Source organism: Thermobia domestica, chromosome 4 (assembly GCF_964235325.1).
Source record: "Thermobia domestica chromosome 4, izTheDome1.hap1.1, whole genome shotgun sequence".
NCBI classification, from domain to species: domain Eukaryota; kingdom Metazoa; phylum Arthropoda; class Insecta; order Zygentoma; family Lepismatidae; genus Thermobia; species Thermobia domestica.
The window spans coordinates 280,232,625-280,259,081 of NC_137457.1; the positions used below are offsets into that span (position 1 = coordinate 280,232,625).

Sequence of the window (26,457 nt, forward strand, 5' to 3'; positions counted from 1 at the left end):
ATTCATTTAACAGTCGTCGTACTTAGTTGTCTGCACTGAAATTCCCATAATGTGCTTTCTTCTTTTCTAATATGAGCTCCGAGTTTCTTCGTGGCTAAGTGGTTAGTGTACGCGCCTTTGGCGTGAGACACCCGGGTTCGATTCCGGTGAGAGCTCATGTAGTTCGGATTTCACGATTAATCAGTAGGTCCCGCCTCATATAGCCTCGCTGCTGAAAGGGACGACAAAATCAACTCAACTCATATTCAGCACCATAGGAGACAGAGTTGGCGTGGGTCAATGAAAACTTGACCCACGACCCACCACCCACTGTGACCCACGACCCACTGACACACCACCCACATGACTCACTCTGACCCACGACCCACCATGACCCACTATTAACCGTGACCCACTGTGACCCACTACCCACTATGACCCACCACCCGCTGTAACCCACTGTGACTCACCATGACCCACCATCCACGATGACCCACTCTGACCCACCACCCACGGTGACCCACTCTGACCCACCGTGACCCACCACCCACAATGAACCCCTCTCATCCACTTTGACCTACTCTGACTCACCAAAATCAATCGTCATCAAGTCTGAACACGATCCACGGCCTCTTCTGAACTGACTAAAGAGTTTACACTTGTAATAAAACAAGACTGTGAAATTGTCACTAATCGGAGTTTGAATTTCTAGTCAGTCGCTCAAGCACCACTCTGTTACAATAACGGTCGAACTGACCTTTACGATATAAAATGGTAAAGTGTTTATCAGTGAGGAAATTGAAACAGTTCGAGGTGGGGGAAAATTAGTGTGTGCCTAAAATATACTTGTACTGAGAGAGTATTCTTGCAAGTGTTAATTTCTGAACACATTCCACAAGAAACTTCTATTCGAAGGAAAATACCCCTGTACAATATGGAAAAGGTTATGGTTTCTCAGTTCACAGTATTTTTCTCACAAAAGACTGGAAAAATCAGTTGTTCATAGGGTATAAAGGTGCTCGGGTACCCTATGTGAGAGCATTTCCATAAAGTATGCTCATAATTGTAATTTGTGTAATCACTAAAGCCCCACGTTAAATTTAAGTTACAAATATGCATAATAGCAATTATTATGAATATTTATTCACAGTAGTTTACCTAAAGCAAAGAAGAGACTTACTAAAAATTAGGTACAAAGTTGAATAACACAAATAGGCCATGAGTAATACTAGTATACATTTTCCGTAACTCGTAATTTTCCACCTTAAAACAAATCTGAAATCGGATTTATTTCCTGTTGGTAACTTTTTGGCGGTAAATCATCCGCAGTGGAATGATGTCCATCCTTGAGCCAAGAAATAACTAGCTCGTCTACTTTGAGCATGTCTAGCGGTAGGCCATTAACATTGATGAGCAACAAGTTAGACAATGTTTGACCACTTAGTCTATTTCTAATATCTGTCATCTGTAAATTCATAAGGGAAAATCCCCATTCCCACTCTGTCGTGGAAATTGATAATACTTCTACCCGATTTCTGCAACTTCTCATCGGCAATCTACTTGTTAGACTTAAGTCTGATAATGATTTTTGTTGATCAGGTTTGAAATACTCAGCAAGAAGTATCATCTTTCTATCACCATACAACATCTTTTCCATATCGACCATGTAAGTTTGCAATGTCGACCCATGTAGAACAGAAACTTCATCTACCACGCCTTTGATAGGGAATCTTGTGAATAAATTATCAATTAAAGCCTGATAAACTGATTATTTCTTATTTGTTTATAAATTTAATTTTTGCAATTACACATGAAGGTTTGATGCCATTACCAATTTCCCTCCCCCGTCTAGAAAGCGAAAGGGAACGAGGTTCCTGGAAAGTGCTCAGAGGTGAATGGGAATTTCCCTCCTTCTTTCCCTTCAATTACCACACTGGTGTTTGCCATGTGCCAAATTACGAGGAAGTTCAATTAAATTATCATAGTATAATTATTTCCTTGTTGAATTATCAATACTTTTCAGTGGAAAAAAAGGATGAAATTTCAAAGTTCCAAATCAAAGTAAGAAGACCAACGTAAAGGGAAAAAAGTATAAAATTTTCATACAATTATGCGTACAATACAAACTCAAAATTTTCGTGTAATTAAGCTTAGAGTACAAATTTTATGCCTATTTTTCTAACAACTTTATGGGTTGATTGTCCTGTACTGTAAGCGCTCTATATAATAAACATAAATCTCAGCAATTATTACAGCAGAAAGCAATGGATATATGAAGCCAAGCACTGTGTTTTTTGTTTCTGATTTTTCTTTCTTAAATAACATCGATCGTTTTCGATCATTTTTACAAAGCAACTCACTACCAATTTTCCATATATAGAAAGTGCCCTCCCCCCACATAAAGGAGAGTTTAAAAAATGCTAGTATACATTCTGTTTATTTTCAATAAAGAGTTAATACACTGAATTTCAGCTCAGTAAGTTTAACGGCTTGCGAGATACCAATTTTTTTTTTGCAAAAATTCGGATACTCACTACCTCCTTAGGATATTATTATTGCATTATAATAAAAGCAATATAACATCCCAGTTTGCATTAAGGCCTAACTATATACCAAAAGTAATTTCATTTGACTTTGCAATTTGATAGTGATGACCAGGCACACATAGTTACATTCAATTTTTTATATAATAATTTATATATTACAGTGATTGAAAAATGTATTTTTTCCAGTAGTTAGCTCTAAAAACTTAAAGGTCTCGAACAGGGACGTACGCAGGGGATGGGTCCTGTGTGACCCCCCCGAAATTTCGACTTTTATGTAAATTTAGCCTAATTTTAGGGGCAATTTTAGGAATTTTGATATAAAATACCCTCATATTGAGTTTGGACACCCCCGAAATAAATTCCTACGTACGCTACTGGCCTCGAAAGCCAAGTTGTAGTGTAAGTCCTATTGCTATTATTACTATTAAAAATATCAATATCCAAAAGTGCCTGAAGTTCTTTTTTCACTTGGTTAGATATACTCACCTTAGGTAAATAGACAGAAACAAGTGGAAAAGCAAGGGAAATGAAGGTCTTGAAAGTAAAACGGAGACAAATTTAGCAGTCTTCAGAAGATACTGTCTACAATGCAGTGAGCAGAGAGGATCGGTAGATCATACTGAGTCGGTGGGTCGCAGTGGGTGGTGGGTCGCAGTGGGTCACGGTGGGTGGTGGGTCGCAGTGGGTCATGGTGGGTGGTGGGTCACAGTGGGTCACGGTGGGTCACAGTGGGTCATGGTGGGTGATGGGTCACAGTGGGTCACATGCTGTTGACACACGACCCACTGACCCACTCAGAAAACTTGACCCACTTGACTCACCGACCCACTGACCCATTCCTTCTCTGATAGGAGATATAACTTCGAGGGGAATTTTGTCCCTGGAAAACCTCCCAAAATCATGAACGGTACGAAATATGTCTGCAATGCAAGATGTCAATCATTTCCAACTCTATGCTCTGTGACCTAGTTTGCTTTTCATGTTTTCAGTAAATTAGACAGACATAAGGAAGAATAGAGGCTTTCTTCCAGAAAATTGTGTTCGAGGGTGGGGGTCACACAGGCCCGTATCCACGGGGAGTCTAGGGGTAAGGGCTCACCCTATATTTTTACATGAGAATGATTTATGAGCATTAAAATAGTCAGCCATTAGTATTTTTTTTTGTTTTAGGATGATACTAGATTCGACTCCTGGTGTAAGCTCAATTTTCAGTCCTGTGTCATTTGCAGGTCTCCTTTCATACAGATTCGTTGAAAAACCTCTAAACATGTGCTATGACTAGTATGCGAACTAAAGTTTTTTTTCTTTAGCAAAAAAGAGAAATTTCTTGCTTTATACTCTGCCCTGTAATCCAGTTTACCTGGAGGCGAGATAGTATGGTTGGGAACGGCCAATCAGATTCAAGTTCCGAACCCACATTAAAAGACCTTCCTTCATAACCTTACTGTTGTATAAGGAAGAAAAACAAAAATATACTGATAGCTCCAGTAATAGATATTATGGGAAAAAGATTTAAAAAATAGGTAGTTTTGAAATAGAGAAAGGCCAATACCTGAGCTTTATAAGTATTACTAGCATATATTACCCGCTTTGCAAAGTTGAAATGAAACAACCCCGTATTTCATGTGTTTAGTACCCGTGAAATATGTTGTTTTCTTTTTTAATGGCATCGATTTAAACAGCATCGGAAAGACAATTGGTCATGTCGGCGACCCCAAAAATCATGGATTCGACACCAATAATGGTCATTTTCGGTCATTTATATGTATATTTCCTCCTCCCCCATTTTGGGACATTTTCCAGGGACAAAATTACCCTCGGAATTATGAGTTGAGTTGATTTTGTCGTCCCTTTCAGCAGAGAGGCTATATGAGGCGGGACCTACTGATTAATCGTGAAATCCGAACTACATGTGCTCTCACCGGAATCGAACCCGGGTGTCTCACGCCAAAGGCGCGTACACTAACCACTTAGCCACGAAGAAGCTCGGAGCTCATATTAGAAAAGAAGAAAGCACATTATGGGAATTTCAGTGCAGACAACTAAGTACGACGACTGTTAAATGAATAATTTTCATCTTGAATATATTGTAATACTGGTCAATCTTATTCGATAATGTCATTTAAAAAAGATAACATTCTCTTTTCTCTAACTTACTACAGTATACAAGTTAAATTTCACACACTGTGCAAAAGAGGGGAAGGGATTACAACGTACGATGGACTTTGCTTCCTATCCGATGAACAAAACCTTTCTTGTAAAATTCAGCGTTGTAAAGAACCTGTGTGACTGACTGACATAAATTGACAGAATGAAAGTCTTAACTTTAGTACTGAAGCTGCCTGAGGCAAAAAAGCAAGCACACCGCAGGCGTGGTGGCTTCTGTGCCTCGTAACATTGTCTTTTTAAAAAAAAACAGACGCAAGGTCAGTTTGTCAGTTCGTAATACAACTGATAAGGCTTATTTTTCTTTTATACAAATCATATTGTTGTTTGAAGCCTCTTTATTCCTTACAAAAACAATATAACCAGATTCACGGGAAGAGACAGCAATTGTAATAAAAGTTGAAAAAATATATTTATCATTCAGATCCGTTATTATTATTATTACGTAATATTTTCGTTAGTAATCACAGCAATTAATACTTAGCAGCAGGGGTAAAAATGCGTGCGAACGCGGGGAACCCTATCCCCACCTCCAAAAAACTGGGTACGGCGACCCCCACTTTCTAAGCATTTACAATGGACAAAGATAGGCATGGGGTACGGCGTGACGTCATGCCGCTACCTACCGTCCCCTTACCTTTTCAGATGATTCCATCCCATCTAGCCTAATCCCACTTAGCTTAACGATTTATCAGGCACTTACATCTCCAAGATAAGAATGCCTATCATTTTAGGCGAGATGGGAATTCCCATCTTACTTAATCCCATCTCGCCTAAAATTGCGGTAGGATGCAAGGAGGGAATTTCTGTACTGAAGAGGGAATTCCTATACTAGCATTTTAACCAGATATTTCAATCAATATTGGCAATCTCTGTCAACTACAATCTAAATATATAACAAGTACTATACAAGAAGAAAGCATAGGGGGTAGGCGATTTAGTGAATTTAGTTCACTTTTGGTTTGTTTTGGGAATACTGGAAATTGATTGACAAAGAGAAGCTAATCAGAAACAGGATAGAAATATAGACCGTGTTTCAAAACAACACTGACAGCGTTGGGAGCTGATTCCTGACACCATGATAAGACAACCTGGGTGCACAAATGCTTCCTTTTGGCGCTATGACCAGCCAAAAACCAGTCGGAAAAATGCCCAAAACAGCGATAACTCGAGAACAAAATGTCGGACCGAAGTCGTGGAAAGGAAATGTATGTTATTTTTAGCCATGGCTTCCATTAATGCACAACTCGATATGGTACAGGAGTAGCACAAAGATCACCTGAAAGAAATTGAAGAATTATGGGGATATTTTTTAAAAGTTGACCGAGGCAAGTTAATTACGATATTTCAACTAACAGGAATCTTAGAGCACGGTCAAAGTTACAAGAACATCATTACAATTATAAAAAAGGGAAGATGGACACATTTGATTGATCTACTTTGTCTCAGTATAGAATTGGCTATAGAGGAAGAAATGAAATTTTATGAAGTCCATAAAGTTTAAATGTTATGCCTTCTAGGCTAATGAAGACAGAGAGATCACGCATGGATATTGGGTAGCGTCTGCGACTTTCGCATAGGAGACCCGGCTCCGATTCGCGGCGGGAGCGCAAGCATTTCGGATCTCATGTTAATCCGTAGCTCCATATCTCATGTAATTTTGCTACCCAAAGGATGCTAAACTGAAATCCGATCCAATAATAAAGAAAGGTAATAGATGGAAGCTAATTTTTGGGAAATAATTCGTGAAATGAGAATGTAGAAGAAAACAGGATAATTGCGAGAAATCTCACGGGTACGATGATATCCACTACAAACTTTAAGTCTGGGATCGAACGAGGTCCATCCTGCACCAGAAGTAAGCGCTCTATCACTAAGTCACCTGCCCCTACTTTGGAGCAAACACTATTATTCTGACAGATGTATCGATGTACTAAGTCATGTTTGTGACAAACCAACATACAAGAAGTTCAAAGGTCAAAATGTGGGATTCGTGGAGTTTTCTTTGTGAGAAAATGGTAAGTACGTTTTTTAAATGTCAATTATTCTTAACTGGATGTCCGCGTCTTTTAGGGATTGGGGGAGGACACGGTGACTCAGTGGTAAACACTTGTTTCTGGTACGTGGGGCCTCTGGTTCGATCCTCAGCCAAGAAACTTTGTGGTGGACACCATCGTATCGTGTGTGGGTTTTCTCGGGATACTTCAATTTCCTTCCACATTCTCATTCCATTATATCTTCCATCAACATTCACTTGCCTTAATCATTGTCTCCCTTAGCCTAAAGAGCATAATCGTGGTTCGTTAAAATGAAGTACTTCATTTCATTTTACAGGGGTTGCTTACAGTTTGTCGGTGGGTTACCGTTAATATAATTTTTCAATAGGTTATATTATTTATACTAATATTTGTAAGAAAGAAGGAGTCTGTGAGGCTCATAATTTTGAAAGGCTAAGAACTGCAATTGAACGTTGATTGTAAGAAAATTTGATTTGTTCGTACTGTCTTTTAGCATTATTAGTCGTATTATGGACAAAAAAATAACTCATATCTACAAACCAAGAAAACTAACAGTGAAATTTGATATTCGACAGTGAAATATAATAATATATAACTTGGATATCAATTTCGAGGTTAGTTTTCTTGGCTTTGGACATGTTCAACTTAAATGTGTTTTCGTGGTAATCCAAACTTTCAACATACGAGTATCAGTCTCCTAGATTTTCGTAAATAACTATGAAGATTATCCTAAATCTAACATCTAAGTACAGATACCGATCACTAAAGTTCACAATTGACTGTTGAGAACATGCTGGCCCTAACTGATATATCACATCACTACCTTTCCATTTCCAAAATTATCACATATTTCAAAATGGCGGATTTGAAGGTGCTGCCAGAGGTTCGCGATCTACTCTGCCCATTCTTCTTCTGTCAATATGAGAAATTATCACCGCTGGCATTGTCTATCTTTCACTATTTTTAAGATTTAATAGTTTATTTGATATATTTCAATAACATAGCATAGCCCTCCTTCCATAAATTTTGACCCCCCTCCGTTTCTTATGGCGTTCAGCCCTTATAACTTTGCACATATACATATTTCCATATCCTCTATCAGTTGCACTAAGTCTCATCCCGCAACTCGGTTCATCCATTTGGACCCTTTACTTGTTATGCAATTTCTTATTGATGGAAAAACAAGGAAAATAGTTCTACAATGACTGACAAGTAACACTTCCCAAGTGTAACACTCCGATTTTGATAAAATTTTGGTAGGTAGATACTACACATAAAATAAACTAATACGTGTATTTTTATTTTCTGCGGTAAAGTTGTTTCAGGGGGTGATAAATCAGACCCAAAATTTTGAGAGTTGACGCCCAAAAGGTAATAACAAGTGGACCCAAGTGAATGAAATTATGCACAGATATTGTAGATATAAAATGAGGAAATACTTGTTTCGTATTTTCCTAAAAAAAACGGTTAGGTGGGGCACAGACCCCTCCAAATCTTTGATCACGAAATATCAAAAGTGCTAATAGCAGTTTGTCAAAGTGCCTACAGAACATGAAGAATTGTAACGAAATTTTGTGTAGTGACAATATGCGAAAAAAACTAATGCGTTTTTTGCTTTCTGTGAAAAAACGGTAAAGAGGAAAAGGCCCCCACACAAAATTTGGAAAATTGACGCCCAAAAGGCAAAAACAAGTGGACCGAAGTGAATGAAATTGTGCTCAAATATTGTAGAGGTAAGATGAAGGAATACGTGTTTCATATTTTCCTGCAAGAAAAAAACTTTTTGGTGGACCGAGGCGTCTGGTGGCGGAAGGAGTGGACAGAAGCGAAAGAAATTGTGTGTAGATATTGAATATGTAAAATAAGACCTTTCGTGTTTCACAAGTGTATCCATCCGATTTTTCAAATTTGGAAGATCAACAGTAAGCACAAACAGTATATATAGTATTTTATAATATTTCGGGAGGCACCTTTGACTCTTACAATGTTTTCGTGATCAAATGTTTGGAGAGCTCCGTGCCCCACCGAACCATCTTTTTTTTCAGGAGAATACGAAATTCGTATTCCCTTATTTTGTGTGTAAAATATCTGTGCATAATTTCATTCACTTCGGTTCACTTCTTCTTGCCTTTCGGGCGTAAACTTTCAAAATTTTGGGTGATAGTTTTGCCCTCTAAAACCGTTTTTCCGTAGAAAATAAAAACCCGTATTCATTTATTTCTTGCGTATTGTCAACACGTAAAATTTCCCTGCAATTCTTCATGTCCTTTACACATTTGACCTAGTGTTACTAACATCTTTCATATTTCGTGGTCAAAGGTTTGGAGGGGTCCGTGCACCACACAACCGATTTTTTTTATGAAAATACGAAACCCGTACCCTCATTTTACGTCTGCAATGTCTGTTCACAATTCCATTCAGTTCGATTAACTTCTATTTGCCTTTTGGTCGTCAACTTTTAAAATGTTCGGTGCGAGTTTTTGCCCCCTAAAACCGTATTTTCACAGTACGTAAAACAACTCATATTCGTCTATTTTTCGCGTATTATCCATACACAAACTTTCGTTGCAATTCGCCACGTCCTTTACGCACATCTGACATACTGATACTAGCACTTTTGATATTTCTTGATCAAATGTTGGATGGGTCCGTGTCCCACCCAACCTTTTGTTCCAGGAAAATACGAAACCCGTATTCCTTAATTAGATGTCTGCAATATCTTTTCGCAATTTCATTCACTTCGGTCCACTTCAACTTGCCTTTGATTCATAAAATTTTAACATTTTGAGTGGGAGCTTTTGCTCCCGAAAATCGTTTTTCCACAGAATATAAAAACAGAATTGATCAAGGTTTGGAGGGGTCTATACACCACCTAACAGTTTTTTCCAGGTAAATACGAACCCTTATTCGCACATTTTATGTCTACAAGATGTGCTCAAAATTTCATTCATTTTGGTTCACTTCTTATCTTTCGGGCGTTAATTTTCAAAAGTTTGGGGTGGGTTCTTTTGCCCCCTGAAACCGTTTTTCGGAAGAAAATAAAAAAGCCGTAATCCTTTTATTCGCGTATTGTCTATACTTCGCGTTTCGTTGCGATTTTTCATGTTCTTTACACTCATTTGACATAGTGTTACTAGCACTTCTCAAATTTCGTGATCAAAGGTTTGGAAGGGTCTGTGCTTCACCCAACATTTTTTAAAAAGAAAATTCGATACCCGAATCCTCATTTTACGTCTGCAATCTCTGTTCACAATTTCATTCGCTTTAGTTCATTTCTCCTTGCCTTTCGGGCGTCAGCTTGAAACATTTTGCGTGAGGACTTTTGCCCCCTAAAATCGTTTTTCCACAGAACATAAAAACCCGTATTCGTATATTTTTGACGTATTGTCCATACACTAAGTTTCGTTGCAATTCTTCATGTCCTTTACACGCATTTAACATAGTGTTACAAGCACGTTTCATATTTCGTGTTTAAAGGTTTTGAGGTGCTCGTGCCCCACCCAACCTTTCTTTAAGGAAAATACGAAACCAGTATCCTCATTTTACGTCTACAATTGATTCGCATGCACTTCGGTTCAGTTGTTCTTGAATTTTCCGTTGTCAACTTTCAAAATATTTAGTGAGGCTTTTATATTAAACCTTCACATTATGTAACTTTTTTCATTTTATGAGATTATTTTTTGTTGCGGGGGAGGAGAGAAATGCTTTTCTGTGATATGTTTCTTGCCATTGATCTTGTTCGAACTGCTTAAGTAAGATCATGTTGTAACTTTTGATGTCATCCAACTCCGCCACGATAATAAAATTGTCATTTTCAATAATTCGTTTTATTCTGTTATTTACAGTTTGCCACACTGATATATTTGTTACAAAATTGAGGTTTGGTTCAACGCCTTTCGAATTCGCAACCAACCGAAGCGCCGAGCTTTTTGGGTTCCCTGCTATTGCAGGAAAAGGAGAATTGCAGGTGGTAATGCACTTTTGGAGTAGTGTATACAATGGAAAAGATATTTACGTACAACACTACAACATCCATTGAATAGCCCAAACAATTAAACACCAGTAACAATTTGAATATTCTGTTCTCACTTCTAAGAAGTCGTAAACCTCATTTGCTTAAATTTGATTGCTTTTGTACGGTCAATAAATCTTGAATTTCATGTATTGGGTGGAATACGATATTAATAACATTTGGTTGACTTTATCAATAATTCATCTTAAATGTTCAAGCAATTCTGAAACAAGATGAGATTGGCAAACGTTCTCTATCTTTACTTCTTCCCAACTCACCTTCATGTTTATCATTACATAGATTTTCTATTTACCTTTTGTATTACTCTTCCCTATGGCTGCATCTGGATACCTCAAAACACGTTAAAACTGTATTTCTCTGCTTACATCTGTACAACATTAAAAATTTTCAACTGTATCTAATTACTTCGAATTATCCAAAACATAAGTTCAAAAGTTCGATTTATCCACAATTTTTTACTATTGTTTTCAATACAGTTTTCAAGGGGAATGGACTTCTGTTCGAATTATCCAATATTTCGAATTATCCAAGTTCGAATTAACGAGACTTCACTGTATATAGGTAATTCGAGCTATATGTATCTTTTCTCTCTGTTCCGGCAAAACAAGTGATTCTTAACTTTCTAGTTTTCTATTAATTTTCGTAGTTTTGCTGCAATATGAAGAAGAATCAAAAATATTTTTTTCGCTGTACGAATTTCGTTAAATTTTGGATCCATTTTTACCCTACCTTACCTAGTAAAAGTGATTATATCTATATATCTATATCTATATCTATATCTATCTATCTATCTATCTATCTATCTATCTATCTATCTATCTATCTATCTATCTATCTATCCTATTACTTTGTAACTACTTACTAGGGATGATACCATACCAGGACAAAGTACCTGGGGAAAAACCTATATATCGTCTGAAAGCTCTTGCCATGAGAAGTATGAAACCGTTTTCAAATCACGGGCAATCCCGCAAACTTATCACGGGCAATCCCTATATGGGGCCAGTTTGTTGGTGTTTGTGACCCTATGTATGGTATATTCGACAGGAATAAAAATGAATATTACAATGCATCACACGTAAGCCCCTAAGCCCATCATGTTCCTGCTTGGCTCACTGCTAGAACGTGATCGGGTAAGGGTTTTATAATATCACTTTGCACCCGAACGTACCCATTTCGTCAGTATTGCCAACGAATTGTAAATACAACGTGGCAGATGGTTTATGTACCACTCGATGCATATCCTTGAAAACGCGGCATAAACATCATTCGTCACTAGAGAAAATTTACTTCGGACATATTCATCTTCCAAGGACCCCAGTTTATCAGTGTTGCCAACCAAGTGTAAAAATTAGAAATTGTAAAACACTTTCCGCACGATGAGACGTTTATACACCAAGCTTGGCAGAAACATCACACGAAGTATAGCAAAAAGATGTTGAGTGTGGCCGTCTCCCAGCCATTCTAGGTTGTCAATGTTGCCCACAAGTATAAATAGCACCATGTTGAAGATGCCGTTAATATCATTGAACGAATATATGACAAATGTGACAGAAGCAGCATTGGACAATGGAAAACAGTGTATGTCCCCGTCTCCCAAGCGTCCCAGTGTGGCAGTGTTGCCAATGTGCGAACATTCAAGGTTTTCGCATGACGTCTACCGCATTTTCAAACATGACAACATGGGTGCTTGTGGGTTCACTAACATACTACAAATCTAGTATGGGACACAGTCTAATTGTATCCGCCATACTGAGGTGCTTGGGAGATGGGGACACTCACACTATCTTTTCCATTGTCCAATGCTGCTTCTATCACTTTTGTCATATATTCGTTCAATGATATTAACGCCATCTTCAACATGGTGCTATTTATACTTGTGGGCAAGATTGACAACCTAGAATGGTTGGGAGACGGCCACACTCAACATCTTTTTGCTATACTTCGTGTGATGTTTCTGCCAAGCTTGGTGTATAAACGTCTCATCGTGCGGAAAGTGTTTTACAATTTCTAATTTTTACACTTGGTTGGCAACACTGATAAACTGGGGTCCTTGGAAGATGAATATGTCCGAAGTAAATTTTCTCTAGTGACGAATGATGTTTATGCCGCGTTTTCAAGGATATGCATCGAGTGGTACATAAACCATCTGCCACGTTGTATTTACAATTCGTTGGCAACACTGACGAAATGGGTATGTTCGGATGGAAAGTGATATTATAAAACCCTTACCCGAATCACGTTCTAGCAGTGAGCCAAACAGGAACATGATGGGCTTAGGGGCTTACGTGTGATGCATTGTAATATTCATTTTTATTCCTGTCGAATATACCATACATAGGGTCACAAACACCAACAAACTGGCCCCATATAGGGATTGCCTGTGATAAGTTTGCGGGATTGCCCGTGATTTGAAAACGGTTTCGTACTTCTCATGGCAAGAGCTTTCAGACGATATATATGTTTTCCCCAGGCACTTGGTCTCGGTATGGATTCATCCCTAGTTAGTATAGTTTAAAAAACAGTACTATATGTCTTACTTAAGGAACCGGTTTTTCGCTTCTCCTGTAAAATTACGAAATTATGACTTGGCTTAGTTTATCTCTGAGGTCCAGATATAATAAAATCATGACCATAATCATGATTAACCATTATCAACCCACTGCTGGATGAAGATCCTTCCAAGTCTTCACTACAACTATCTATCTTGAGCAATTCTTTTTCATGTTACTCCCCAGTTGTCTTTTTGTACAAGGACGTTTTCTAGGCTGTTTTTATCTCGTGGTATCCTGTCTAGAATTGTTTTTGTTCATCGATCATAATTTCTTGCAATATGTCCAGGAAATTTTCCAGTCCATGTTAAAAATCATTTCATTAGTACCAGTTATTAGTTGCCAAAAAATTCATTTCTACTTTATATATTTGGTCTACAAATAGTTCAAATCCGCCACTTTTGGAGCACAGACACGCTAGTTTTTGATCTTCGAATCTGACAACAGTGACTCAATGATTTAAATCAACACAATGTGAGGACCTCCATTTGGTCAAGTGGCTAGCACGCTTGACTTCGGTTCGCGTGGTCCCGAATTCGATTTCCGGTGGGAGTACAGTTGAACGACCGAAGTGGTTCGGATTCCATTATAATCATTAGCTGCACGTCTCCTTTAGACACCCTAGCATAATCGTGGGACATTAAACTAAAACAAACCAAACCAAAAATCAACACAATGTGTATTACTAACTGTAAGTCCTTGAATAATTGCATGTAGCTATATGGTATGGATCGAGTTTGAGATGGTCGGTGGTCAAACTAGAACATGTGAAATGTAACTAGGATGTAATTAAAACTTTTAATTAACCATGGTTTTGTGTACATCAGGATTAAGGCTTAGGGGAACAACTAGGGTTACTGAAAAGTTATCAGTTACATTTAATTTTAGTTGCAATTTGCATTTACATATATTGCTGGAACCAAAACTTTGACATTAACATTAACATTATAAAGACTACGAAAAAAACTTCTTCTGAAAACATTCTTGCACCATAAAACAAATTACGAGTAATTTTAAAATATTTTACAGTTTAGCTACGTTATTTGCACTATATTTAGAATATTATTTAGCAATTTATTTAAATTGACAACACTACTTAAAATAATGGAACTGCGACTTGTAATTAAAACCACCAAAAACTGTTGTTGTAATGAAATAGAAGCAAACTAAAGCAACAATCATTCTAAAAATTTAACACAAATACGTTATTTTAAGCAGTACGGTATAACAATCACTATTCATGTGATTGCTATCTCTGAAACGATTTTAAATAACAGTTGTTGTAAATGACATTATGATCACTTCAGTCTTTTGGAAGAATCTACATGATGAGACGTGATATGTCAGCGCGTTTTCGAAGTAAAGTTTTTAGAAAAAGTTAAATTTTCCATTTCTGGTAACTTTGTTCCTTCCTTCGTTCGAAATATACATTATACCACGATCATAGTATTTTACCCTGAGATACAAATGATGCGCATTGCACCGTCTATGCCATAGATGTTCATTTTACTTCGACCTCACTCACCCTCGCCCTCGCAGTAGCAGTTGGCCCTCGCCCTCGTTCACCCTCACCCTCGCTGCCGAAACTTGTTCTCACCCTCGCGCACCCTCGCTCTCTTCGTCGCAGCTTTTCCTCGCCCTCGCGCACCCTCACCCTCGCCATCGAAGCTTGTCCTCGCCCTCGCGCACCATCGCCCTCGCTGCCGAAACTTGTCCTCGTCCTCGCGCACCCTCGCCCTCTTCGTCGAAGCTTTTCCTCGCCCTTGAGCACCCTCACCCTCGCCATCGAAGCTTGTCCTCGCCCTCGCGCACCCTCATCCTCGCCATCGAAGCTTGTCCTCGCCCTCGCGCACTCTCGCCCTTGCGGCCAAAACTTGTCTTCGCCCTCGCGCAGCCTCACCCTCGCCATCGAAGCTTGTCCTCGCCCTCGCGCACCCTCGCCCTCGCGGACAAAACTTGTTTTCGCCCTCGCACTTCCTCGCCCTCGCGTCACTGTGGGCGAGGGAACTTGAGGGTGAGGATGCCCTCGAGAGGGCCACCCTCGCGAGGGTGAACATCTCTGGTCTATGCCATTTGAGTTATTAGAAATATCTAAAATGTTGATGCTGGTGATACTGTATTGTCGTTTGTTACACTAAATAATGTATATGGTATTGTGGTTTTATTTAATATCTAAAGTAGAAATAGGTAATTAATTACCTTACATAGTGCAATTTGAAAAAAAAAAACTTTATATGCGTTGGCAACACTGCTTGTTTATCTAGTGGTATTGCAGAGTATCTGGAAGAATTTTCCCTTCAATATTTCACATGGTACAACTTTTCAGCATTTTTAATTATATACATATAGGCGCGGATCCAAGGGAAGGGCTATAGGGGCTATATCCCCCCTTAACGCTCAGGTATACACTGAATAACATGAGCTTCAATCCTGCTTTATACTGGATAAAGAAGCAAAGTATGATTTAGCCCCTCCCTTGATCATATCCTGGATCCACGACTGTATATATATATATATATATATATATATATATATATATATATATATATATAGAGAGAGAGAGAGATAAGATTATATACAACAGCAGTGGATTTTGTTTCGAGAGAGGCTTGAGGAACGGGTAAGAAACATTTGTGTTGTACGTGCAATGCGAAAAAATGATCAAAAATTTATTTCGGGAGGGACTTGAACCCGACACCTACCCCCTAAATACGCCACTGTACATCAGCCAACCATTCCCACATTATCTCACACAACAACGAGACAAATTTTGAGTAAAGGCAAAATAGCTGTCAATATTCGAGACGAGACCGAGACTTTCGAGACTGACCAAGGTCTCGTCTCGGTTTCGTCTCGATTTATAGAGGTCTGTCTCGGTCTCGGTCTCGTCTCGGTATGTAAAAGCCCGTCTCGGTTTCGGTCTCGTCTCGGTATATAAAAGTCCGTCTCGGTCTCGGTACCATCCCTATTTCGAAGTACGGGTAGCAGATTAAACTTACAAGAAATGACAAAATTCAGTAATTCAGTGAAATTTGGCATTATACTAAGTATGGTTTGGGGGGGGGGGAAAGCGAGCATCCCCGGTGGGGATACTTCAGTTGATTTCTTTGGGGAAGAACAAATTGTGATTGAGGAGGAAAATCAACCTCATTCCCCCGGTAATTCGCACCCTGATAGTTAAAGGTTCTATTATAACTACCCTTGCGAAAACGTGGATTGATACCTTCTCATGACGGAAAATTCTTAAAAATAATAATAAGAAAATTTATATTTAAAAAATATGGCGTTTGATATTAAAGTAATTCAATCAACATTTCCTCGTACAGAAATTGAAATATTACGAATAATAGTAACATAAATATATAAATTGGAACAATAGAACCTAACAGATTAGGTTGCATATTATATAAGCAATTACGTACAACCATTCTTTTATTGTATGGTTAATTTATGGGATGAAATAATTCCCATATTATTTAAATGGATGTTTTCTTTTGATATAAAATCTTATATTTTAGATAGTTGAAATACGAAAAGAAACTTGAAATTTGGTAGAATTGTAAGTTTTAGAGGTTCGAGGCCTTAGGCCAAGCAAACACGAGGATCTGGGGGTGGAGTCTCCAGATAGCCAAAGGCTAATCTATCCTATATAACGCAACCTTGAAAACATATTAAGTTCGGTAACTAGGATTGGATTTCAATGCCACTTTGCTCATACAATAAATGCCTTAATACCGTGGTTCAGCTCGACGATAGGTGTCGTGGGTGCAAGAGGGAGCTAACCCCCTTATAGAGTTGCACGGGTCGGGCTTGAGCCGATTAATTGCAATTCTATAATAATTATTGACTTTCGTTAAACGATAATTGGAGTAAAGTCAAACGTTGAAGAAGTGTGCCCGTGAAAAATGTTACAAAGAATGTAATAGTTATTTACAGTTTGTCTCTTAGCCGCTCCACCTTCACTATAGAGGACTGCAATCATTCAATTATTGCGCGGTAAATTGAGCTCTGACCTTGACCTCCACTGAACCCAAAATATGAAAAGAAGGGGTCGGAAAATTTTGCCTGTCGCTAAACAATATTGCCATCTTCACTTTATGCTAAGAATCTATTAAGTTTGATTTTTGTTACAGGAAATGGAGTATTTGTTCTCTCGATGACAGGCAAAGTTCGAGGAGGCAATGGTACCATTCGGAAGGCAAGCGTCAGGTTGTGAACCAGAGTTTAGAAAATGTTTCTGAGGATTAGGTCAAGTTTAATACTAACTTTTGAGACAGATTGGGGCTCGAGCTAAATTCTTTAAAAATTTATCGGGCCGGACTTGGGCAAGAATTTAAAAAAAACTTAACGTGCCGGGCCGGCCTCGGGCCAAAAATCTCCAAAATGTTTCGGGCCCGGGCAGGGCCGGGTCTAGGTACATTCGGGCTGGATTGGGCTCGGGCCGAAACATTCGGCCCGTGCAGGTCTCTACCCCCTTACCACCCTTATCGAACCATGACTTTATCCATTCTGCTACGGAGAACTCTATGTACTCCTTTACATACTCTATGTACTCCTTTAGCTACGTTGAAAGCTAACTTAATGGGATATTCCAAAAGTTGACTCGGTGGATACGCCGTTCAGATAGGATGTAAACCTCTTGTAACTTAGTTACAATGTATTGTGGCGGATATAAATCATTGATCAGGTAATGGCGACTGCTTTGAAACAAATGCAGAGTATGAGAATTAAATCAGTCATATCTGTGGCTTCGTGTGGAGAAGAAACAAACTTGTGAAGCAAAGGCTGAAGAACAACTCAAGTTATTTAATATAAACTTTGCCGACGATTATTCACTTATATCATCATAAAAGGAATACGAAAGACCTTCTGAAATGAAGAAATACAACTTTGCAAGCGGAGGCAAACAAACCTAAAGTAACGAGACTAAAGACGACTGTTTTACCGCGTAGTGATCGTGGTTCAGTAGTCAAGATGTTGGATCAGTAATCTGGAGGATCGTGTGTCGAATCCACGCGGGGCATATTTTTTTAACTTTAGGATTTTTGATGGCGATTGATCTACGATGACACACGTTTTATTATATTCAGATATTTGAATACTCGGATGTTTCAATACTTGAACTATCAAATCTTCAGGAATAATAATAGGAATAATTATAAACTAATAATAATTATTATTATCTCGTAGAAGATTCAAAGCTAGAAGCTAAATATCGCTCAGTTCATACCATTACAAGCAGAAGCGTGACATTTGGCAAGAATATTTTGGTTTTGTTTAATGTTGTCCACGAGAAGAGGAATTTTTCATCTCGTTTTTAAAACAAACAAACAAAAACATGTGAATTAACATTTTACATTCGGGACGGGGCAAGGCTAACTCAAATTATCGTCTCACTTTGGAGATGAGAATCGAGAAGAGACGAAAAGTATCGTAAACATTTCTCGTCTTGTTTCGATTCTCGAAATAGTGCATGACCATTTTTTAAGTAACAATTGTTCTGTGGACTGAATCTTATAGGCTTTTTGTTACTTTGTATTTCAGAGCTCATTGAATTATAGTCTGTGTATGTATTTTTGTAGCAAAGCTTTTATATTTACCTCTGCATATCCTAAAAATTAGTTTATTATATGCCTTACTGTTGAGTGATATTTAGTTATTTTTATTACAGTTATTTTTCTTAAAACATACAGTAGAATACTTTCTATATGAAACTTTAGTGGAAAGCTTTTGTTTAAAACGTGGGTAGTTGCAGAGGTGTGTCCTAAAGGTACGAAACCCCCTGTCCGAAATCCCTACGTTTAAGTAAGTTTTGCCAAATTTTAGGGCAACCTTAAAACTTTTAATACCATTATTTATTATTATTATTATTATTATTATTATTATTATTATTATTATTATTATTATTATTATTATTATTATTATTATTATTATTAGTGAAGTGTTGTTAATTTAACGGTTCAGCCTCTTCCACCCAGTTCCCGCCTAGTAGACATTGTGCTGAACAAACATCCTGTGTGTAGGTTTTCTCCGGGTTCCGCTTCCTTCCACTTTCTTTATTCCAATATTTCTTTCATTCTCATCATCGACGTCTTCTGTCGCATAGCCAGCATAACCATTACTTAAAAACAAATTTTCTTACGGCTCTTGTGAGTTCTGTATCCCTACTTTCTACATGAAATTTATCTCGAAACTTTCCGTTGTAGGGCCGTATTGGGACGTATAGGGACGAATATTTAGCTAGTTGTAGTGACGTATGCAGAGGGTTGTCCAGATGGTCCTGACACTCCTCTCCAATCCCGGCTATTTTGTAACTTCTGCCTAACGCTACGGGCGATTTTACAGAAATGGTTTTTGCTAAAAGCAGTGTCTTTTAGATTTTATTCGGGGAAGGGGGGATTCTCATTTTTTTATTAGTGTATTACTATACATTTGATCAAGCAATACGTATTTATGAAGCTCAAGGGAGGGGGAATTACACCCACCTGTCCTTCCCAAATGACCCTCCTGAAATATTTGCTTTCAATTACTGAAAAGAAATGAAATGAATCATTGAATAACACTCATTTCTGTCAGTAGATATTTTAGACCTCTGTGCGTGTATTACAGACTTTAAGAAGCACAAAACCTACCGCCGTTATTGGCAATTTCCATAGATTTCTTAGGAAGCATCTTTCTAGCTTGCAGTCTTTAAAGAAGGGAAAGAATGAAATTAAAGGTCTTTATGAAGCTCTGGGAATATCGTGTGACTTTTTTTTAAAATTAGGCTCTTAAAAATATTTCAGAACAAACGAATGGAAAAGACTGTTTTAAAGCTATAACGTTGTAACCTTGATTCCTGTTTCTTTTTCAGCTGAATGGAAAGAGTGTACTATGTCACACTCGCTGCTTTAGACAAGGAGAGGTTTAGGAAGGTAAGGAGTTGTATTGAATACTAGAAGCAACTAATCGATTGAGACATGTATTTCTGGATGCATAAGGAAACGGGGCAAGAGTTTGTTATTAATTTGGACTTAGAATTTTTGTAACAATTTTTATACCGCGAACTGTACACCTTGTCTCAAAAAGGTTGAGCGCGTTCTTTATTGGTGTTTTGAGGCAAAAATTTTCAAAGTCCAACTTCGGGTATCTTCGGAAAATAGTAAACCAGGTTCGAACCAACAAAGCCAGCCTTTGCAATCGGGAAAAAGTATGCAGATGTGTTTTTCTTCTTTTAAATATAATAAGACTTGTTACCAAGTGTAGGAAAAAAACAACATTGATTCAAACTTAATGATAAAATATTTCGAAACCTTGTATTAATGTCAGCACATGCTTGTTTGTCATTTAGCTCTCCATACGTAATGGAACATTTAAATACGTTAAAGAATCTTTGTATATGTAAAAGAATGCTCAAAGTTAAGACATAGAACATAATTATCGCCTGAGTACTAAAATAAAAGTCAAAGTAGAACAAAACCAGCGTTTGTAGTGGATATGATTGTCATAATTTTCTTGAGAACCATTAAACATTGCTAGAAGCATTGTTCCAGAAGTCTTTGTGTTAGCTCACTGGCAAGCTGTCGGATTTCAAATCATAAGGTTGTGAGTTCGATTCCCATCTGGGTCAATACTTTTTAAAAGTATATTTTCCGCAATGCATGAAAAATTATATAAAATAATTACATTAAAATACATAAGTTGTGTGTATATATAACATAATCATTGCAGAACATAGTAATTGTTATGTTTAAAATATAACATCTGAGATAATTTTCACAGTAGGTCGGTATTATATATGAGGATGTAAATACAAGTTAAGAAGCTCGTTTAATAGCAATAAATAAATCATGTAGTGTATTTATTTGCAGCTATTTGTCATATAGAGGGTAATTCTCAACATTCATAATACAGAATGTCATTTATGTTGTTGAAAAATTATTCGATGCATAAACAGAGAGTATAAACAGAGAATTCAAAGTCGGAACGCTCGGAAAAACTTCATGAACACCAAAGATCACGTGAGCAGACTGGAATTGTCCTTATGAAGCATGCCACAGCAGAAAGTCTTTACATAGATTTTCAATTCAATTCCTGATATATATGCTTTTGCAATGAGGAAGTGGTGATGCCTTGAGTCGCCCTCTCTCGCACGCTCGCTCGCTCACTCTCTATTTATACACAGAATATAAAAGTGGATGTATGTGTGTTTCAATATAATTCTGAAATATCTAGCTCAATTTTAACTATATTTCTTACAGTCTGGGAAAAGGGTACTGTCGGGATACATATAAAAAATGCTAGAAACGGATCGATATTTTATCGAATCCAAAGTTTCGTGGTCGCTTAGGTGAATAGTTCCACTTTCAATTCAAATCCAATTAAACTCCCATTAGCACCCAGGGTGGTTACGTAGCGACATAAAAATATCGAAATCAACCGATATTAGAATCGAATCGTAAGTTTTCAGCGCCGCTAACAGTGCAGCATTTCTCATTAATCCATATTAGTCCACATTTCACATTAGTCCCATTGCCTAGAGGGCAACATATTTACAGAGTGCAAAGTTTAAAACTTGAATAATATTTTAATTTTTTGCGTATGAAAAAGTTAAAAATCAAGAGCAAATATACTATTTCATGAACAATCCTCTTTTACTATTCTAATATGTTTAATAATAGCGTAAGAAAACTAAAAGTAATTCAGAACATATTTCACATTTGTTATTTTTTGTTACGTAGTTGTAGCTGCAGCATGTAGTGAGTGGTATTTAACTGTAATAAATTCACTAATTAACCATATTCGAATTAAGTTTTATTTTTAAGTTAGGGATGAAGGGGCGGAGAAATATGTAGTTATTTGAGGCACCGAGCTTTTCTATATTTTACTTTCAAGATCTCCACTTTTTTCTTTTGTCATTTGTTCCAAATGAAAAAAGTTCAGTCACGTTTGGATTGTCATAGGATAGTAGGAGTTGGATTTTGGGATGCATCCTATGAGATTCTAGAGGAGCTAACTGCTTGAAAAAATATTTTTGAATCACCTGTAACATATGAAATAAGGAAAAAATGAAATCTTTAAATTTTACCTCCCACGGTTATGCCAGTTAGGCTAAAGGAGACGGTGATAATGAGAAATGAGTGAAATGGTGGAATGAAGAAAGTGGGAGGAAACGGGAAATCCCCGAGGAAACCAACGAGCACGGTGTTTGTCCTGCACAAAGTCCACATGGCGCGAGCTGGGATCGAACCAGGGAACCCAAGCACCGGAGGTGAACGCTCTACCACTTTCAAATTTCACCCTATTTTCTACTGAAATATGACTGTAAGGCAACAAAGAAATAATTATATATGATAAATTTAAATTCATTTTAATTCGGAAGATGAGAAACACTTTGCCATTATATATCGTAAAGGTATGATCCACCAGTATTGTAACAGAGAGGTGCTTGAGCCATTGACGGTAGAAATTCAAACTCCGATAAGTGATAATTTCACAGTCTTGTTTTATTACAAGTGTAACCTCTTTAGTCAATGGAGAGGAGGACGTGGGTCATGGGTCAGAGTTGATGTCGATGGGTTTTGATGGGTCGGAGTTGGTCGCAATGGTTCAGAGTGATTCATAGTTGGTGGTGGGTCAGAGTTGATCACGATGGTTGATGGGTCAGAGTGGGTCAATGGGTCATTTGGGTGGTGGGTGATAGTGTGTCATGGTGGGTCGTAGATCAAATTTTCATTGACCCACACCACTACTAAAGATAAGAGGCACCGAAGATGCATGTCGGTTATTATGCTCAAATTTTGCACATAGATAGTTCTCCACCAGAAAGCAATAAATCTGAAACGGTTCACGGTATCACCTCCTGGAACTCCAGATGTAGGGGTTTGTCTGATTGGCTAAATTAAGACGTCAATGATTTATCCTTCAACAAGCAAGCTTTTTATGATCGTTTCCGTGGGGAAGTCAGAAGAACACGTGCCTAGTAATCGTAATATTGATAGTTCGCGTCCACCCCGGGGTATTTGTTCTGTGTTTTTTTGATTCACCTAAATATAAACAAATCACACATATAGGCATTTTAACATATTTTGGGAGAGTAATTTTGTGGTTCGTTGGTGTTTCATCGCGTCTCTGCTGCTGGTAGTAAAATTTACAAAATAGAACTGGGGCCACAGCGGATCGTCGCTGCGGGGCCACCAATTTCTGGCGAGAGGTCAATAATTGACCATCTGTAGTCCACCGACGCTTACAGCTTAGGGTAATGAACGATGTCTTTGCCTTGTAGACTTCATGACTACCGACGTCGGCAGTCAACTAGCTTTTAGTATTCCTTTACTAACCATCTATCGTTCATGTTTATACACGGTGTTATAATAATAATAATAATAATAATAATAATAATAATAATAATAATAATAATAATAATAGATAGATAGATAGATAGATAGATAGAATAATTATTGTCTATGTATTGTCTAGGTAGGACTACACACAGGATTTGGCTCGTTTTGGTTCGACCTGACTCTAATCCGAGTCGAGTTGGAAGATATTTTTCGCGCCGAGTCCTAGAGTAGACCTCAAAGATGTCTGTTTCGAGTCGAGTCGAGTTTCAAAGAAAAGTCGCTCGTGCCCATCGATACTAATGAGAGCTTAATCGGAGTTAAGCGAAATTGAAAGTCACACTATTTACGTATCTAAGCGACCCCGAAAACTATGAATTCGACACTCATGTCGATCATTTTCTAGCAATCTTTTATATGTATCCCCCTCCCATTCACCATAGGTAACCCGACAGCACACTTTTTGAGACTATAAGAAATGTAGTTAAAATTACTCTAGGCCAGTGGTTCTCAATCTAATTCCTATTACGATCCCCTTTTATCACACCCTCTTCCCAGCGACCCTTTTATAATTTGTGTTTTATAAGCTTGTGTGGGATTTTTAACATACCTATTTCTATAATAGTAGAATCCATTTTTTGTTTATAGTGAACAGTGCCGTGGCATGGAAAATCAGCGCCCGGGGCGAGAGTATAGTACGATGTCACCGTACATATGAGTGAGGTCGACAGACTAGCTGGTTGGCACGAAGCTCAATAAAATTTTCAAAGTAAACCCTACGTTTCCTTGATTTTGAGCACATTTTATTACGTTTTTCCTTCTATTTTACACATGTGCACATGCACTTTCCTAACATGAATAACACACTTCCTCCGAAATGTGTGGCCTCTTTTTTTGGCGCCCGACACTGACAGTGGATACAGTAACTGTAATATCTATATTCCCAACGACGAAGGTGCTGATTCAAGATGAATGTTAAACTCCTTCATTGAAGAGGTCATTAAAGTATCTGACCTAAGCCCACAACTTCTTGACCAAATAATAGAATGATCATGCGACAAGTCTTTGCAACTGGTTTTCTGTAACAAAGACTTGGACAAGTTCTGCCTGATGAAGAGAGAATAATATCCTGGTCTGGTAATTGCTGCTTCAAATTAATTGTTCCATTTGCTATATCGTACTTGTGCGAAAGTGTGTTTTTTATGGTAAACATTAAAACAAAGACAAGAAATCGCTTATCAGTTGAAAATGGCTTGATAATGTTCGTCATGAACCGGGCATTGCTGTACTAGTGAAATTACACCATGCTTAGATATCTCATTAGGTTTCAATTTTAATTGTATTTCAATGTGCAGGTTTTGTTGCATGTGTATTTTTCTAGTATTTCTATATACAGTTCTCATTAGTTTTATATCATACCTCTTTCATTTAAATTCATTTTTAAACAACTCTGCACCCTTTGAAAATGTTCAGTAGACTTATTTTTTATCGTTCTTTACAGTATGTATAAAAATAAAAGTATGCCTATCAGAACAAAATTCAAAATAATATTTAAAAATAATTTCTGGTATTAGATTGTAACTATATTTATCTCTTCCTCCTATTTTCGCGATCTCCTATGGGCCGCGACTTCCAGGTTGAGAAACCCTGCTCTAGGCATACATGAGTTATGTTGGAACATATATACATACACTTTTATATGTATAAATGCAGATAAGAGAGAGTTGAGAGAGAGCGATTAATGAATTACCGCTCTCAATCTCTTCACTTTACTTTTGCGATTCGTGAATTTCTTACGTGACAGTTTGGGGCTAGCTATTTTTTTTTGTCTTGAACCACAATCCGATTTTCGATATGCTCTACCTAAATGTTGTAATGCGAATATTGAGGAGTTATCTGCGATGAAAGTAGCTGCAAATAAATACATTACATATCTTATTTATTGCTATTACACGATTTTCTTAATTTGTATTTAATATTCACATATAACATACCGACGTTCTGTCAATACCTCAGATGTTATATTTTAAAGATAAGAATTACTTATGTCGTGAAATGATATGAATATATATATTCAACTGATATATACAACTGGTGATATGAATATATATATTCAACTGATATATACAACTGATGAATTGTAATGTAACTATTTTACATAATTTTCATGCATTGAGGAAAGTAGAATATCATAAAAGAATCTCACCTAAACGGGTATCGAACTCACGATTTAAATTCTCGGGGGTGTACCACTGAGCTAACATGACTGCTTTTCGGAAGCTGCTTCTGAAATATAACTGAGCTCATACGTAAATGCTCTTTTCCGTATGGAAATCACAATGACGAAACGAGATTGTGAATACATAGTCTCGAAATATTGTATCATTAAGTATTTCAATCAATGTTACTTTTTTTTTACACTTAATACCATTTCAACATGTCTTATTATATTTAACAGAAGGAAAAACATATATGCATATTTTTTCCCGATTGCTAAGGTTGGCTTTGGAGGTGCGAACCAGCAGCTTTAGTTTACTGTTTTCCGAAGATACCCGAAGTTGGACTTCGAAAGTGTTCGTCTCAAAACAGCTATCATCATATCGCTCAATCTGTTTGGTATATGGTATATGTTTTTATACGTGTAAAGTTAGTATGACAATTCATTCTTTAAACAGCTTTTCGTATGTATTAATATTCCTTTATAAAAACTGTTTTTAATATTATTATTACGGCGCACCAGTTTCAGATTTCTTTCGCGAGTCGTTGACCAAGTCGTTCCCCACAACGTGTCGTGCAAGTAACCAATCACACGTCAGGTACTAGCTTTTACCTATTGCTTCATGC

The 26,457-nt window shown here is 37.5% G+C and overlaps 1 protein-coding gene across 12 annotated transcripts in view; it reads left to right on the forward strand.

The window, feature by feature from the left end:
* LOC145684106 (uncharacterized) overlaps window positions 1-26,457 on the forward strand; it is a 510,020-nt gene that overhangs the window by 159,626 nt on the left and 323,937 nt on the right. For 5 of the 12 annotated variants that reach the window (XM_081756004.1, XM_081756005.1, XM_081756008.1 and 2 more), the window contains one exon: window positions 20,148-20,208. The exons of the other annotated variants lie outside the window; for them this stretch is intronic. In XM_081756004.1, coding sequence (XP_081612130.1) covers window positions 20,152-20,208 — 57 coding nt within the window. In that variant the 5' untranslated portion in view covers window positions 20,148-20,151. The remainder of the gene's footprint in view (window positions 1-20,147; window positions 20,209-26,457) is intronic. 12 annotated transcript variants of the gene reach the window in all.